The sequence below is a fragment of the Leptonychotes weddellii genome, chromosome 3 (assembly GCF_054177405.1).
Source record: "Leptonychotes weddellii isolate Sample4059 chromosome 3, ASM5417740v2, whole genome shotgun sequence".
NCBI lineage: Eukaryota > Metazoa > Chordata > Mammalia > Carnivora > Phocidae > Leptonychotes > Leptonychotes weddellii.
In genome coordinates this window covers 51786292-51799061 of record NC_138371.1, presented here as the reverse complement: position 1 = coordinate 51799061, position 12770 = coordinate 51786292, and the positions used below count along the sequence as shown (strand labels likewise).

The window sequence follows — 12770 nt, the reverse complement described above, 5'->3', positions numbered from 1 at the left end:
TACTAGTTCAGATTTTACATCATTTTCTGATTTCACATAGGAGTATTCCAAAATAATAGTCACATCTTTTCTCTCTGTATTTCTTCTGTTAAAGTATTTACAAAGATCTGTAGCCTACAGTGAATGTTCAAATACTGGAAAATGGCAGCAAACGTTATTGGGTAATATAAAAATATAACATTTGAAACTTCCAGACTAGTGAAGTCAACAGCCCTACACAGAATTACATGCTGAACTTGCTAATTTAAGGACTTCTTTTGCTTCTAAAATTTATTTCATGGGATGTCATTCACAGGACTGTACATAAAATATACCATGTGTATAAGCTTATTATTACTTATTTGCAAGAATAACTCACCATTAACAAGAAACGGGGCCCATAAAACATAATATGGCCACAAAAGCAAGACTGACTAATTAGATTGTAAGACTTCTCTACTGCATGCTCCTGTCCTGTTCCCACAAATGTCCACATTAACCTATAGCTCAGCATGTCAGTATTTCTTGCTCTTTCTTTCAACTGGCATTAGTGGATTCCTTTGAACCAGTAACATTTGTAGTTAATTGTTAGGCTATAATACTCAGAGAATTATAACACTTCCTCCCATGTTCCTAATTTCTCAACTGATTTTTCTCAGGATTCAGAAAAACATAAATTCCTGAGAAATGCCAGAAAGGAATTACCATATACAAATACTATTCTTAAGGGGCACCTGGGTACCTCAGTCAGTTGAGCTCAGTAAGTCGACTCTTGGTTTCCACTCAGGTCATGATTTCAGGGTCATGAGACCCAGCCCCACCTCTGGAGCCTGCTAGAGATTCTCTCCCTTCCCTTCCCTCTCCTCTCCCTCTTCCCTGATCGTCTCCCACCCCCCACCCCCCCTTGTGCACTAGCACACACTCTCTGAAATAAATAAATAAAATCTAAAAAAAAAAAAAAAACAGAAATACTATTCTTGGAAAAGTACAGCATTTTCATGAACCCACTTAAATTTCGACTTGTGTTTTGATGGATCTTGATTTTGAACTGTTTTGATGGGATGCTCACGGATGCAAAGGGATTATCTATTAAACAGTAATTTTTTTTTTAAAAGCTGAATTTTTTTTGAGTAGCAAAATGTACACATCTAAACTTGGGAGTTTTTTAGATAATTAAAGATTAATTCTTAGTTTTATTTTAATAAATAAATACATTAAGTTCTTGATTTAAAACATTGTTAAGATACTAATTTTCCTAATTTAACTTTTTAATCAATTAATAATTCACGTTCATTCTTACAAATTACACTTACACAAATTACAAATTATATTACAAATCTATTCAGAATAAAGAGATGCATCCCTAAGGAAACCACCTTTAATAAATGTCAAGTAGTAAATGTAATTTGTATTCATTTTGTTATTGAAAGAGGAGGGATAGGAGTTGGATAATTTTAGACTGACAGTTATTTTCCTACAGGCATTTCAATAATAAAAGTATTTTTAAAGCTAAAAAATGTAGAGTTTAAACTTAAATATCCATGAACAAGATCAATTTGATTACATTTAGCTTTTGTTCAAAAGTAGTGCCCCTTCTTTTTCCTCTCATTACCAGCACAATGATCAGCAAGCACCATACTCCTTACTAACTCACCCTTAACACCTATTGTTCTAAACAAAGTGTAAAGCAACTCAAACAAAGCAGCTCTATTAAGAGCTTGAGTAATAAAGGCCAGGGACTAGTTTCCAGTAGCAACAGTCATAACCAACAACAGTCAAGTCAATGCAAATTGTGTTCCCTAATTCATGAGTTGGAGCAGCCAACTTATTTTTCTTTAATCATACTGCAAGATACATGACACACTAACCTATTCGGTAATATTGACGCCTCTTGAACCATTTAGATATAGACAACTGTTGACCCTGAACTGAATTTTCCAACTGTGAGGCCCAGATGAAGCAGCTTTATGTTGTGATTCCTTCAAGGGCTATTAAAGAAGAAGTAAATAGCTTGGCTAGTCTTTTCACAGAGTTCCAAGTCGGCTCTGTTACTTATTAAGTTTTTGCCCAATCACCTGTTCTCCAAGATTCTGCTTTCTGGTCATGTGATAGCACTGATACTGGGTCAGCTTCTCTTCACTTAAATTTTTTTTTAATTTTCTTCTTTTTTGTCTTCCTCCTTCTATTTTCTACTTTAATAAAAATTTCTCCATTTTGGTACAAGTGGGGCTTGGCTCCGATCACCTCTATCAGCTCTTCTTTTTATCACATCAGCAAACCAAGCCAATCACATCACAACTTCTATATTACTGAGAACCACTAGTATTTCCTCACTTTGAATTTCTGGCTGTTACATAATGCATGGAATGCAAGAAATATAATAAGAAATAAGGGAATATTTCTGTTTCAGGACCATTAAAAATGTCAATGCAATGTTGATAATAACTCACAGACCACTGAAGAAGCTCAAAGAGGAAATCCCCTCGGAATTAAAGTTCCTTTATTTTTCAAGCACTTAAACCCTCAAGACCAGTGTCTTTTATTACCAATTCACAAAACAATTTTTTTTAAGCTCTAGGCCCAATGTGGGGGGTTGAACTCATAACCCGAAGATCAAGAGTTGCATGCTCTACCAACCAAGCCAGCCAGGCGCCCTCACAGAACAATTTTTACATTAATCTTAACCTTCATAATTTTTATTAGTTTCATACATAATTGTTACTTATTACATGTTACACTAAAATACATTGATCATATGCATCTGATTAAATTTCATTAAATAAGTTTCTACATAACAAGCCATTGTTATCAATTATCATTTTCATACTTCAAAAATAATTATATAAAAAAGCATATGTAAATTCAAGTCAAACATAAGTTCAATTCACTTATTAGAGAGTATGATAAAACCCTCTAAACATCTAGGGCTCTTCTTCTCTTATGCTTGGCCCCCTTTCCAAACATCTGAAGGACACATCTATCTGACCCCACAAGATACCCATGTGATCAGAGCTGCTGATAGAAAATGAAAGAAAAAAAAAATTCTTTCTTTCCCCCTTCCTTCAGCCTTTTCATGTTAAATTTGACTTTTACAACCAATCTTCTTGATTCCCTCTCTCCTAGCCTTACCTAGCCTTATTGTGTCCAGAAAACCTGAGAAGTTACATATGTAGATGGATGATCCTTTTTAAAACCCTAATAATCAATCTGGATACCTACCTTTTTACCCTCTGCCTCATTTAATCCTCCAATGATTCATTTACTTGCCTCTCAGCTTCCAACTGCAAAGATTCTCAGATTCAAAAAAAGTCCACATAACTACTTTTCCTGTCAATCATTATTAACTAGCAAAAATATTCATAATTCAGCTTCATCATTAAAATGCTATCTGACAGCATACTTGTTACTTGGATGGTCATAATGTATAACAGATAAACACTGTTTATTCAGTTCTTATGTATTTGTTTTATATAAATTAATTTTAAATAAGTTAACTTACTATTTTTTTCTTCTGGGATTTTAAATCATCCAGTGCTTCATCTAGAAAACAAGATTTAAATCAAAGCTAAACCAGATATTAAGATACTTAGATACCTTAAAAATAGTATGCCAAATAATATATATTAAGCAACCATAAGAAAACTTTATCTTAGAATTTCTCACTGATGTGTACAGACAAAAATTATCTCAATCTTTATACATATATATTTCATATTGTTGCGTATATAATTACAAAGCTAAGTAGGGAAAAATTGACTTTATATAGAATAAAACTTCTTTTTTTTTTTTTTTAAAGATTTTATTTATTTGACACAGAGAGACACAGCGAGAGAGGGAACACCAGCAGGGGGAGTGGGAGAGGGAGAAGCAGGCTCCCCGTGGAGCAGGGAGCCGGATGCAGGGCTCGATCCCAGGACTCTGGGATCATGACCTGAGTCGAAGGCAGACGCTTAACGACTGAGCCACTCAGGCACCCCACAGAATAAAACAACTTCCAAAATTTAAAAAGACCTAAACATTTTATCAAATAGAATAAGTAATTATTAATTTTTAAATTTATAAATAAAATTATTACTTCTTCATTAAAGTTCTAGAGTAGCAAACATCTGAATACCCAAATCAAAGTATATTATTTATGTAAAAATCCAAATACAAACTTATACAAAGATTTTGCTATAATTTTTCAAAATATTTTAGTTTTTAATGTGTTAGCCGACTTACTACTAAAGGGAAAAAAAAAAAAAGTCTGCTAACATCTATTTAAAGAGAATAGTCATCTACAGTTAGAGAAGACCAACCAAGTATTTATCCCTTAATCCAGAAGTCAGCAAACTTTTTCTATAAAGGGCTGGACAGTAAATATTTTAGGCATTATGGGCCAAAAGGCAAAACCAATCAGTACTTTTAAAGCAAAAGAGTAAACAAATTTCCACAAGTCTTTATTGAGAAAATTCAAATGCAATAATAATTGAGCTCAATTTTTTGTAACATAGGTCTATCACTGAAAAGAACAGAATTATTTTCTTTTGGTGAGTAGATAATATTTCACTTAAATGAGGTTCAAAGTTAGTGTTCCCTATCATCAAAACTGATTGCAAATATTAATATGTTAATGTTGATCTGTCATACAATTTGACACATCTGATTTTTGAAAATGTTTTTTCACACATATAGCTACTGCTAAATACTGAAATCAATCCTCAAGCACATGATTTTAATTGAGTATTCATTGTTTGGAAGGCATTTATAGAATTCTTTAATTCTTCTATTGATATTTGCCTTTTCTTATCATTATGTTGCACGTTAATCACTTCCAACTGAAGATAAGTGGAAGCCCCTCAACTGTACAGTTAAAATGGATTTTGAAATATGGAAATTTCCTTTGTACTTCTTGAAGTCTGAAAATCACTGCTGGATTCAGCTTCTCTTTTGGCTAAGATCAAGTGTGAAAAACACCGCTGGAACTATCGTTTGAGCTTGGATCATGTACTTGCTGCAAATTTCTGGGGGGAATGGAGATCTTGCTTCTTGTTTTAACTTTTCACAGTCTTTTTTAAAAATTACTTTGTGTCATTACAATGATATTTGTTTTCTAATTGACTTTATAGCAGTATAAGTTTTGCACATAAGGACTGTTTTGTCTTGCAATCTTAGGTTGAATTCATTAAGAACCATTATCAAGTCTGCAGCAAAAGCTAATTTTCCAAAGCCAGTCTGCATTCAATCACAGTGGTTGAAGGTGATTCTTTTCATGTAGAAATATTACACTCTAGGCCCTGAGCTCAAAATACCACAATAAAATTTTACTACTGCTGAGCCATCAAACTGCTGTGGGACTGGGCAAGTTATGATAGTCAGTTTCTATTTCTGATTAAAGTTCACATAACTGACAATGGTTAAGTTCATGACAGTAAATGAAGTTCCCCATTGACACTAATAACACCCGGTCAGTTCAAATATGCTCGGCAAAGCACCTACTGTCACATAACACAATGAATAACCACAAAATTGAAACACTTAACAGTTTCGCAAGTTTGTAAATTAATCCAAATAAGCATTTTTCTGCTTCCCACATTTTTTTAGTATAGTTGACACACAATGCTACATTAGTTTCAGGTATACAACTTAGTGATTTGACAAGTTTATACATTATGCTATGTTCACAAATGTAGCTACCATCTGTCCCATGACATCACTATTATAGTATCACTGACTGTATTCCTTATGCTGTGCCTTTTATTCCCATGACCTACTCACTCCATAACTCAAGGCCTGTATCTCCCTCTCCCCTTCACCCATTTTGCTCAATCTTCCACCCTCCTCTCCTCTAGCAATCATCAGTTTATTCTCTGTATTTACAGGCTTGATTCTGCTTTTTATTCATTTTTTTAGATTCCATTTATGAGTAGAATTATGTTATTTGTCTTTCTCAGTCTGATTTTTTTCACTTAGCATAATACCCTCTAAGTCTATCCATGTTTTCTCAAATAGCACAGTTTCATCCTTTTTTATGGCTGTGTAATATTCCATTGTATACGTATATATTTACATACACACCACATTTTCCTTATCCATTTGTCTATTGACACTTGAGTTACTTCTGTGGTTACTGTAAACAGTGCTGTAATAAACATAGGGGTGCATATATCTTTTCCAGTTGGTGTTTTCATTTTTTTCTGGATAAATACCCAATAGTTGAATTATTGGAGCATATGGTATTTCTATTTTTAATTTTTTGAGAAACCTCCAAACTATTCTCCAGAGTGGCTGTACCAATTTACATTCCCACCAACAGTGCACAAGGGTTCCTTTTTCCCCATATCCTCACCAAAACTTGTTTCTTATCTTTTTTGATTTTAGCCTAACAGGTGTCAGGTGATATCTCATTGTAGGTTTGATTTGTACTTCCCTGATGATTGGTGATGTTGAGCATCTTTTCAAGTGTCTGTTGGCCATCTGTATATCTTCTTTGGAAATATTTTACCAGCAATATTTATAATACATCTTAGCAGATTCCACTTCAGGTTGGACTGAATTGGCATTTTTTCAACTTTGAAAATATTCTGTCCTGGAGTTGTTTTACACAGACTTTACATAGAAGTTAATTCAGTAACTTCAAGGTCAGTATTGATTCCTCAAATAAACTACAACTCAGCTGTATCGGAGCCAAGGAAGATCACTTGAAATCATTTGCCATGTTTTTAAATTGACTATCTTGCTTCCAATATTCTCAGTTCTTCAAGCAATTGTTCTTGCCAAAAGGCTACTTACTAATTAAGCAAGTATACCTTCTCTGAACACATTTTTTCAGCTGCTGCAATCAAACACAATTTAATTAATTCACCATCAGTAAATATATGGCTTTCCCTGCTTCACTAATAAGCCACTCAGAAACTTACTTAGTTGAAGCTCCATTTTCACTTTTTATTTTTATGAAGAAATTCAGCTACGATGAGATATTCCATTTTAAATGCTCTAATTTTTCTGACCATTGTTTTTCCCTGAGTTGGGAATGTCAGGAGTACTTAGTATGGTAATGTCAATGTATATTTGTATTCTTTTAGCACAGCTATAATGTCATTGAATAATAAATACAATGCTTTGTGTTTTGATAACAAAATAATCCACAGTCCACGGTGCCCAAAAATACAACATTCAAAGTCCAACCCTTTCTTCTTTTGTTGTTTTTACACGTTGAGTATGCACTGATAATTTAAAAAAAAAACTAAAATTGTCACAATATATATGGCACATGAAATGTCAACTTATAATTTTGTCACTGTGATTTGTTGTACATCCTGCAACAGTCTGAAGTGTTGAGAGCACTACATACAGTTTGTCACAACTACTTAACTCTGCCACTGTAGGATGAAAGCAGCTACAGACAACATTTAAATGAATGGGCAGTGTTTTGCTCCAATAAAAACAGAAATTTGAATTTCAAATTCAATAAATATAATATCAAAAAATATTCTTTTGAATTTTTCAATGATTTAAAAATGTAAAAATAATTTTTTTTAAGATTTTATTTATTTATTTATTTGACAGAGAGAAAGAGAGCACAAGCAGGGGGAGTAGCCAAGGGAGAAGCAGGCTCCCTGAGGAGGAGGGAGCCTGATGCAGGGCTCAATCCCAGGACCTTGAGCCAAAGGCAGACGCTCAACCAACTGAGCCACCCAGGTGCCCCTAAAAATCATTCTTAAATCATGACCTATACAAGGTGGTGGGCAGGACTTGGCCCACAGGCTATAGTTTGCCAACCCTTAATCTATACTAGGTCCAAGGTATAAAACAAAGGAAATAAAACTAATAGAGAACAAAAACCAAGGACACAATGAATAGCTTCAGGCTTAAACATGACTTTATGCTAAAAAAAAAATTTATGTAGGACTGTAAGATAATTTTTTCTGAAGTCTATTTTAAATGTACATGTAATACCTATTCAATTGAATTAGTAAATTTTTTTAAATAAAAGGATCCCTGAAATAAATTTTTAAGTAATCCCTTAATTTTTTTTTAATTTTATTTTATTATGTTATGTTAATCACCATACATTACATCATTAGTTTTTGATGTAGAGTTCCATGATACAATAACCATATCGTGGTGTGCCTATTTGTAAGTTAAAATATTCATACATTTAATTTCCTTAGAAAAGTGTTTCCAAGCACTCTTATATTATATATCCTATATAATACAAAAGAGGATATTAATATATATATTATATATATTATATTATATCCAAGCACTCTTATATTTTCTACTATTTTGTTAATTCCATGAGGTCAGAGAGCATATTTGTTTTAAACTTCTTCCTGTCCTCCTAGCATCTACCATATTACCAAATATCACTGGAAACAACACCATAAGCTTAATTTCCTTAATATGAGAGTAAGTATCAATATTTTTTAAAACCACAGCAAACATCATACTTAATGATAAACGTTAAAAGCTTTTCCACTGAGAATCAGGAACTAGACAAGGAATCTGCTATTCCCACTTCAACTCACTATTATACTGAGTACTACGCCATTAAATAAGACAAGAAAAATTAAAAAGACAAGAAAAATAAAAAATAAAAAAGAATAAGGAACAGAAAAATCACTACCATCGGCCTACATGTATATTAACACTTTGCAATTTTTATATACTTTGGTATATAGTTTCACTTAATACTCATAATAATCCTTCCTAAACAAATATTTCATATTTATGATGATGATAATACATGTTCCCACTTTACAAATTAGGAAACTGAAGTTCAGAGAATTAAAACTTATCTGTAGGATGAAAAGACATCATTGAAATCATTGAAAAATTCAAAAGAATATTTTTTGATATTATATTTATTGAATTTGAACAAAAGTGAAAAAAGAAGAGTAGAGAGAGATGAAGTTAGAGAATGAGCATAAGCCAGAAAGTAGGCTAAAAGAATTCAGATTTACTCTGGCTGCCATGGGAGGCCATTAGAGAATTTGAAGCAGAAAAGACACAATTCATTTATACCTTAAAAATAGACTAGTTAGGAAGCCACTCCTAGTACAAGTAGGAGATGATGATCACCTGAATTAGAACAGTAGTTGTAGTAAAGCAGGTTAGAAGTTCAGATCTGAAATAACTGTGGAGGTAGAGCTGATTGGACTTTGAAGGGGAGAGAGAAATGCATGGAGATTAAAGGGAATATGAAGTCAGGATAGGGTTTCTCCCCCCCCAGCTGATTATATGGAAGCGAGATTATACACCAATAGAGACAATCCAATAGAAATAGTTAATACAAAAGAGGATAACTGCAGGAAGAGATAACTGCAAGAACAAAGTTCTTGAGATGGACAGAATATCCAGAATCCAAAGTATAAATGGAGGGCTTAGCCATAGACAGAATCAAGGTCAGTCTTCCAGACTACCATTGAAGGATGACAACATACTGAGTAACAGATGGAGCTTGATATATTTGGTGGTGGAGGTAGCTCTCATCTGTTTATATCTTTTTTCTCCATAAAGTAAGACTATCACATGAGAGTAGCCAGGTAGATTTTTGTGCGATTTTGCTTGTCTGTGTATTTTGAATTTTTATTTGGTTGGTTGGTTGATTGGTTTTATTTTGGTTTGGTTTTTGTTTATTTGCAGGAAGGCAGGTATTAGTTATTTGAAGAGAAATACAATCTCAAAAAATACTCTCAAAGAGAAAAAAGTAAATTTTCTAGGGAACTATGAAATAGGACTGTGCAGCAGTACATGTATTTACAGTAATAGATTTAAAATAAGTCTGGTCAGGGGCACCTGGTGGCTCAGTCAGTTAAGCATCTGCCTTTGGCTCAGGTCATGATCCTGGAATCCAGCCCCACATCAGGCTCCCTGCTCAGCAGGGAATCTGCTTCTCCCTCTCCCTCTGCTCCTCCATCCCCCCCACAACTCATGCTCTCTCTCTCAAATAAATAAAAAATAATCTTTTTAAAAAATAAAAAATTAAATAAGTCTGGTCACTACGCTGTATGATTTTCCTCTAATAAATTTAGCTTTTCTGATGCAGATAGATTAAGCTTTAAAAGTTTTTAACCAGGATAGAGTTTTGCCAGTCATAGATTAAGCATATAATTATATTTAAAGAAGGTACAGTTTTTGCCAGACAAGTAGGATGGAAAAGAGGGGCAAAGGAATCAAGGGTATCTGCAAGGAATGGTCATTGGGCTAGCCCAGTGAACCTAAGCCAGGTTGAAGAGAAGTCATAACTCAGGGGGGAAGTTCGAAAGTCATATATCTGTATGAACCTTATTTGGATCTTGAATCAAACAAAATATATTTAATATTTTATGATATTAAGAATTCTTTTTCAGATATGATAATGTTATTGCATTACATTAATGATAATGTATTGTATAATGTATTTTTTTAAAAAGCCTGTCATGGATAGATATAACTGGGATATACTTCAAAATAATACAGTAGGTAGATAAGTAGGTGGGGTTAAAAATTAAAAAACACTAACCATGAGTTGATGATTGTTTACGTTGTGTGATAGGTATATGAGGACTTATTATACTATTCACCCTACTTTTGTATATGTAATTTTGTATGTGAAATTTTCCACAATGAAAAGTTAAAACAAGAAAGAAGTCACAATAAAGTTCATTTAAATGAAATTTATATCTTTATTTAATTATAACTCATACTTTTAAGACCTGAAAAACTTTAAAATATATAGATACACAGAATACAGAAGGAAGTATTATCATAATTTGCATATTTCCATAAAAACAAAAGCCTAGGAGCTGTGAGGTTAAAGAGAACGGTACAATTAATAGAACAAATCAAAAGATGTCTAACTATGTTCTACTCTATAATAATGTAAGTTTTGTATAAAGATTAACAAATACTTTCAATTTAAGAGATGAATTAATGAAATGAATTATTTTGTGTAAAAAAATTCTAAATGAACAAGACAAAAATAACACAAATGAAAAAGAGAATCCTCTTGATTATTCAAAATGCTTGATAGTAAACAACCCTTCAATATTTACAAGATTGTCATTTCAATACACCATTTCACAACCTGCCATTCAGTTACAAACCAATGCACTATAAGAAGGTGTTTTTTTAAATGTATTTATAAAAACTTAGAAATTAAACTTACTATTTCTTTCTGTTCTCTTGGAAAAGAAGAAAATAAGCACTGTTCTTATGCTCCAGATGCTACAGAGGAAGCAAAATTGAGAAACAAAAACCATCATTAGGATAAGTGAATTAGAAGCCATATAAAATGAAAACAAATATACATTTCCAGTGAGAGTTCAGTACAGTGCTTCCCTTTATATTTTGAAAACCAGGAAGTACTCTTTCTTTCAGAGACATCAGAGGTCTATATCTGCTTTCAAAAGAGTTCTCAATCTAAAATCCACAGACCTTCTGAGGGTCCCCCAGAATTATGAAATTGCCTTTGTGTGCGTAAGTGTGTTTCTCTGGAGAGACCACTGTGTTCATCACTCTGTAAGGAGTCTATGAAATGCCTCCCCAAAAAAAACAAAATATAGAATCCCTTCTTACTAAGTAAGCATCAACTCCAAAAATCTATCTATTCCCATGCACTGAGGGAAAATCACATTTTACCCCAAATCCAGCACATTGTACAAATATAAGTTATTACTACTTCCCTATTATTTAACATTTGAAGGATCTTCTCTACTAAATAAAATAAGCTATCTAGAAGAAAAAAAAAAAGCTTACCTTCAAGTAAGTACTTGATAAGTAAACTGAGCTAAACACCATCTTTCAAAGATTTTTATGAGGAGAATTCTTTGGGCCTTACATCAGTAAAACATCAAATGATATTAAAAGTAAGTCAAAGAATGATCCTAATCACAAATTTGTCAAGATAATCTCTTAAATTCAGTGTAAATATAGCAAAATACCTCTTTCTCCAAAGAACATGGCAGAACGCATACAAACATTATTCATAATTTTATAAAAGCAATACATTGTAGGGGTGCCTGGGTGGCTCAGTTGGTTAAGCATCCAACTCTTGATTTCGGCTCAGGTTATGATTTCAGGGCCATCCAATGATCAAGCCCTGGGTCAGCTCTGCGCTGGGTGTGGAAGCTGCTTAAGATTCTCTCTCTCGGGGCACCTGGGTGGCTCAGTTGGTTAAGCGACTGCCTTCGGCTCAGGTCATGATCCCAGAGTCCTGGGATCGAGTCCCGCATCGGGCTCCCTGCTCAGCAGGGAGTCTGCTTCTCCCTCTGACCCTCCCCCCTCTCATGTGCTCTCTCTCTCTCTCTCATTCTCTCTCTCAAATAAATAAATAAAATCTCTAAAAAAAAAAAAAAAAAAAGATTCTCTCTCTCCAATAAAGAGTTTCCAGGACAAACAACAACTAAAGGAATTTGTGAACACTAAACCAGCCCTGCAAGACATATTAAAGGGGGTCCTTTGAGCGGAGAGAGAGCCCAAAAGTAACAAAGACCAGAAAGGAACAGAGACAATCCATAAGAACGGTGATTTTACAGGTAATACAATGGCACTAAATTCATATCCTTCAATAATTACTCTGAATGTAAATGGACTCAATGCTCCAATCAAAAGACACAGGGTATCAGAATGGATTAAAAAACAAGACCCATCAATATACTGCTTACAAGAGACTTATTTTAGACCCAGACACTTCCAGATTGAAAGTGAGAGGGTAGAGAACCATTTATCATGCTAATGGACATCAAAAGAAAGCTGGAGTAGCCATCCTTATATCACACAAACTATATTTTAAACCAAAGACTTTCATAAGAGATGATTATATTTAT

General features: G+C 33.5%; 1 protein-coding gene across 2 annotated transcripts in view; it reads right to left on the bottom strand.

Annotated features, from left to right (window-relative positions):
- The window catches only part of LNPK (lunapark, ER junction formation factor), a 68781-nt gene that overhangs the window by 38525 nt on the left and 17486 nt on the right, over positions 1–12770 (bottom strand). For both annotated transcript variants that reach the window (XM_081814127.1, XM_081814128.1), the window contains exons 2-3: positions 11111–11169; positions 3479–3519 (exon numbers count right to left, since the gene is read on the bottom strand). In XM_081814127.1, the coding sequence (XP_081670253.1) occupies positions 3479–3519; positions 11111–11169 (100 nt within the window). The remainder of the gene's footprint in view (positions 1–3478; positions 3520–11110; positions 11170–12770) is intronic.